This window comes from Hemiscyllium ocellatum, chromosome 19 (genome assembly GCF_020745735.1).
Source record: "Hemiscyllium ocellatum isolate sHemOce1 chromosome 19, sHemOce1.pat.X.cur, whole genome shotgun sequence".
NCBI lineage: Eukaryota > Metazoa > Chordata > Chondrichthyes > Orectolobiformes > Hemiscylliidae > Hemiscyllium > Hemiscyllium ocellatum.
In genome coordinates, this window is record NC_083419.1 from 33,003,258 (window position 1) to 33,008,667 (window position 5,410).

At 46.4% G+C, this 5,410-nt stretch overlaps 1 protein-coding gene across 1 annotated transcript; it reads left to right on the plus strand.

Moving 5' to 3' along the window:
• Positions 1-3,943: 3,943 nt before the first annotated feature.
• On the plus strand, positions 3,944-4,402 carry LOC132825056 (microtubule-associated protein RP/EB family member 1-like). Its single transcript, XM_060840062.1, has one exon. It carries the CDS (start codon positions 3,944-3,946, stop codon positions 4,400-4,402), a length of 459 nt encoding a protein of 152 aa, XP_060696045.1.
• Positions 4,403-5,410: the final 1,008 nt, after the last annotated feature.

The window sequence follows — 5,410 nt, forward strand, 5'->3', positions numbered from 1 at the left end:
GTGGACTTCCCAGATATGCATTCTCCTGACTACTGGCTTATGATCGTGTGCCGCAGGGCAAGAGCTATAGCTGGGGGCAAGGAAATTATGATGCAGTGAGGCATGACTTAGGATGTGTGGATTGGAAAAACAGGCTTCAAGGGAAGAACACTAATGAGATGTGGGGAGTGTTCAAGGAGCAGCTACTGCGTGTCCTCGATAGGTATGTACCAGTCAGGCATGGTGTAAAGGGCCTTGTGAGGCAGCCGTGGTTTAGTAAGGAATTGGAGTCCCTTGTGAAAGGGAAGAAGGCGGCATATGTAAAGATGAGGCGTGAAGGTTCAGTAGGGGCGATTGAGTGTTATAAGGTAGCCAGGAAGGAGCTAAAGAGGGAGCTAAGAGAAGCGAGAAGGGGACATGAAAAGTCTTTAGCTGGTAGGATTAGGGAAAACCCAAAGGCTTTCTATAGGTATGTCAAGAATAAAAGGATGACTAGGGTAGGTATCGGTCCAGTCAAGGATAGTAGTGGGAAGTTGTGTGTGGAGGCGGAGGAGATTGGAGAGACATTAAATCAGTACTTTTCCTCAGTATTCACTCAGGAACAGGACACTGTTGCTGATGTGAATATGGAATCACAAATAATTAGAATGGATGCCCTGGAAATATGCAGGGAAGAGGTTTTGGGAATATTGGAAAGGATGAATATAGATAAGTCTCCTGGGCCTGATGGCATTTACCCCAGGATCCTATGGGAAGCTAGGGAGGAGATAGCAGAGCCATTGGCCTGGATTTTTATGTCGTCGTTGTCAACAGGAATAGTACCAGAGGACTGGAGGATAGCGAATGTGGTCCCATTGTTCAAGAAAGGGAGTAGGGATAGCCCTAGCAACTATAGGCCAGTGAGTCTGACTTCAGTGGTGGGCAAAGTCTTAGAGAGAATGGTAAGGGATAAGATTTATGAACATCTGGGTAGGAATAACGTGATCAGGGATAGCCAGCATGGTTTTGTGAAGGGCAGGTCGTGCCTCACAAACCTTATTGAGTTCTTTGAGAAGGTGACCAAGGAAGTGGATGAGGGTAAAGCAGTAGATGTTGTGTATATGGATTTTAGTAAGGCGTTCGATAAGGTTCCCCATGGTAGGCTAATGCTAAAACTTCGGAGGTACGGCATTGAGGATACATTAGAGGTTTGGATTAGGAATTGGCTGGCTGGAAGGAGACAGAGGGTAGTAGTTGATGGATTATGTTCATCTTGGAGTGCAGTTACTAGCGGTGTACCACAAGGATCTGTTTTGGGACCATTGCTTTTTGTTATCTTTATAAATGATCTAGAGGAAGGACTTGAAAGCTGGGTAAGCAAGTTTGCGGATGACACAAAAGTCGGTGGAGTTGTGGATAGTGAGGAAGGAAGTGGTAGGTTACAGCGGGATATAGATAAGTTGCAGAGCTGGGCGGAAATGTGGCAAATGGAATTCAATGTAGCTAAGTGCGAAGTCGTTCACTTTGGTAGGAATAACAAGATGATGGATTACTGGGCTAATGGTAGGCTACTTGGTAGTGTGGATGAGCAGAGGGATCTTGGTGTCCATGTACACAGATCTCTGAAAGTTGCCACCCAGGTAAATAGTGCTGTGAGGAAGGCATATGGTGTACTGGGCTTTATTGGCAGAGGAATTGAGTTCCGGAGTCCTGAGGTCATGTTGCAGTTGTATAAGACTCTGGTGCGGCCTCATCTGGAGTATTGTGTGCAGTTTTGGTCGCCATACTATAGGAAGGATGTGGAAGCTTTAGAACGAGTGCAGAGGAGGTTTACCAGGATGTTGCCTGGAATGGTAGGAAAATCTTATGAGGAAAGGCTGAGGCACTTGGGGCTGTTCTCATTGGAGAAGAGAAGGTTTAGGGGAGATCTGATAGAAGTGTATAAGATGATTAGGGGTTTAGATAGGGTAGATACTAAGAACCTTTTACCGCTAATGGAGTCAGGTGTTACTAGGGGACATAGCTTTAAATTAAGGGATGGTAGGTATAGGACAGATGTTAGGGGTAGATTCTTCACACAGCGGGTTGTGAGTTCATGGAATGCCCTGCCCGTATCAGTGGTGAACTCTCCTTCTTTATGGTCATTTAAGCGGGCATTGGATAGGCATTTGGAAGTTATTGGGCTAGTATAGGTTAGGTAGGATTCGGTCGGCGCAACATCGAGGGCCGAAGGGCCTGTACTGTGCTGTATCCTTCTATGTTCTATGTTCTATATGAGTTCTCTTGCTCAATTCAGGTCCAGAGGGACTCTTCTGCTGTTTTGAGTCCACACACTGGCACTTACTACAATGGTTTGCCAGCCTGGATTCTGAAGAAACATTTAACTGCTTGGCCGAGGCTTGGACTTTCTTTTTTGGGGTTTTGCTGTGGGCTGACCTAGAGACTCTCTGTTCAGGATATGTTTTGAGTGAGGTTATGCAATTGCCTTCATTCAAGTGGTGATCCCCAAGCTCAGTCAGACTGGTCAGTGTGTCCACAATATCCTGCAACTCATAAGCTCAACTTGCCACATTTTCCACAAATAAAGCCAGTTGTAGTGCCTATTTAAAGTATAGGTGGACTTCAGTCATTAGGTGCTTTTGCATGGTTACATCATTAATCTCACATACTGAGCAGTCTCTTAGTATCTCATTAAGGGTTAAAACCAAAGTCACATGCCTTTAGCCGTCATCCTTAACCTCGTCATAAACACCGAAATGGATTCCCCTGGGTCTTGAATTGCCAAGTAGAAAGAATAATGTGTCAGAATTAGAGGAGGCTTGAGGTCATAGTATACTTTAACTAAATCTGTCAACTCTTGAAAGATTTTAATATCTGGTGCCTCGGGAAAGGTGGCTCCGAATAACTGAAAAAGTTGCAGGTCCACAAGCTGTCAAAAGAATTACTTGTTGCTTATTACTCATCTATCCCAATGTCATTGGCCCAGAACAAAAAAAACATTCTTTCCACATACTGGGCCCAGTCTTTGACAACAAAGTTGAACAAGTCAAGATTCCCAAATAATGGCATTTCGTAAGCAATGCTTACCACAACTTAAAGATGACTGTTGACAGGAGTCTCTTCAGGACATGCATTACTCTCATGGCCACTAAAATAACTCCACAGAGGCTACTATTCCATCATCAAGTCCTCCTTTATTTACATGTGGGTAGTCCTTACTATTGATTGAGCTCCTTCAGACCCGGCTCCTAGAGTCAGAGGATTTTCTGACCATCCTGCTTTTTTTTCTTTTTTTTCTGGAGAGTCCTTGACACTGATTCAGCTCCCTCAGAGCCAGCCCTCAGACTGAACAGATCCTCTGACACCCCTGTTTTTTTTCCCACACTACCGCCTCATAGCAGTAGTGCTTATTTTTCTCCAGCACCCATGTCGTGTGTGTGTGCAAGTGTAGGATACAGTGGAGAACATGTGCATAAATCTTTATTTATATTTCACTACCCAGAAGAAAGGAAACATCTGAGTGGCCAGTGACAAGCAGTACCCTTCTCGACAGAGGGCAGTGCTGCATGATCAAACAGTCAATGAGAGGGCAGGGACACAGTGAAAGACACATGGTGCACGAATCTTTATTCAAATTTCCACCACCAGAAAGAAAGGAATCACCCGCCAGTGACAAGCAGTGCCCTTCGTATCAAAGGGCAATGCTGTGTGATCAAACAGTGAAGGGGAGGGCAGGGATTAAATCAAAATAGAGTTGGAGGGGGAAATAATGCACTCCACTCCCTGCGGCGCCCACCTCTCCCTGAACAACTCCAGGATGTTGGTGGAGACCACCTACTCCTTCTCCAAGGACACCCGGGCTCTATTGTAACCACGAAAGAGGGACAGGCAGTTGGCCCTAACGACACCCTCCACGGCCCCCTGCCCGGACCTATTTATGGCCTGTTTGTCCAGGCCCAGGAGATAATCCTGGTTTTTTTTTTGAATGGCAGTCAATGTTTACTTCACATCTTCGACCAGCGACAACCTGAGCCACCATGACATGTTGGCCTGGGTCAACAACTCTCTCAAGTTGAACTACACCAAAATCGAGCAGCTGTGTTCGAGCGTGGCCTATTGCCAGTTCATGGACATGCTGTTCCCCGGCTCCATCACTCTGAAGAAAGTCAAGTTTATGGCCAGGCTCGAGCACAAGTACATCCAGAACTTCAAACTGCTGCAGGCGGCCTTCAAGAAGATGCAGGTGGACAAGGTCATCGCGGTGGACAAGCTGATGAAGGGCAAGTTCCAGGACAACTTCGAGTTCCTACAGTGGTTCCGCCGCTTCTTCGACGCCAACTACGACGGTCGGCCGTACGAGGCGGTGGCCGCCCGCCAGGGCAGGAGGCGGGCTCGTCTGCCGGCGCCTCGGGCCTCCACTTCAACAAGCCCAAGAAGACGCTGAGCACTCTGAGCGCCGCCTCGGGCCCGGACAAGAAAGACAAAGCTGTGCAGTCGTCATCGTCGGGGACCTCGCTGCTTCGCTCCAAGGCCGCCCGAAGGCGGGCCATAATCCTGTTTTTTTTTAAAGTGCACAAATCTTTATTTAATTTCCACCACCAGGAAAATAGGAAAATACCCGAGTGGCCAGTGACAAGCAGTGCCCTTCATATCAAAGGGCAATGCTGTATGATCATAATCCTGGTTTTTTTTCTTTCTTTTCTTTTTTATTTGTGAGAGACACAAGGTGTACGAATCTTTATTCAATTTCCACCACCAGGAAGATAGGAAACACCCGAGTGAGGATGCCTGTTCTTTTTTTTTAACTGCGGTAGTGCTTATTTTTTCCCAGCACCCATGGTGTGTGTGTGCAGGTGTGAGACACAGTGAGAGACACAGAGTGCACAAATCTTTATTTAATTTCCACCACCAGGAAAATAGGAAAACACCCGAGTGGCCAGTGACAAGCAGTGCCCTTCACATCAAAGGGCAATGCTGTGTGATCATAATCCTGGTTTTTTTTTCTTCATTTTTTTTTCTTTTTCTTTTTGGCAATGCTGTGTGATCAAACAGTGAAGGGGAGAAACTCCTGTTGATTTTTTTTTTCTTTTCTTTTTTTTTCTTCTTTTTTTTATTAACCCCACACTACCGCCTAACTGCGGTAGTGCTTATTTTCCCCAGCACCCATGGTGTGTGTGCGTGTGTGTAGTTGTGAGACATAGTGAGAGACGCAAAGTGCACAAATCTTTATTCAATATCCACCACCAGGAAAAGTAGGAAAACACCCAAGTGGTCTGTGACAAGCAGTGCCCTTCACGTCAAAGGGCAATGCTGTGTGATCAAAACAGTGAAGGGGAGGGCAGGAACTAAATCAAAATAGAGTTGGAGGGGGAAATGATGCACTCCACTCCCTGCGGCGCCCACCTCTCCCTGAACAACTCCAGGGTGTTGGTGGACACCGCGTGCTCCTTCT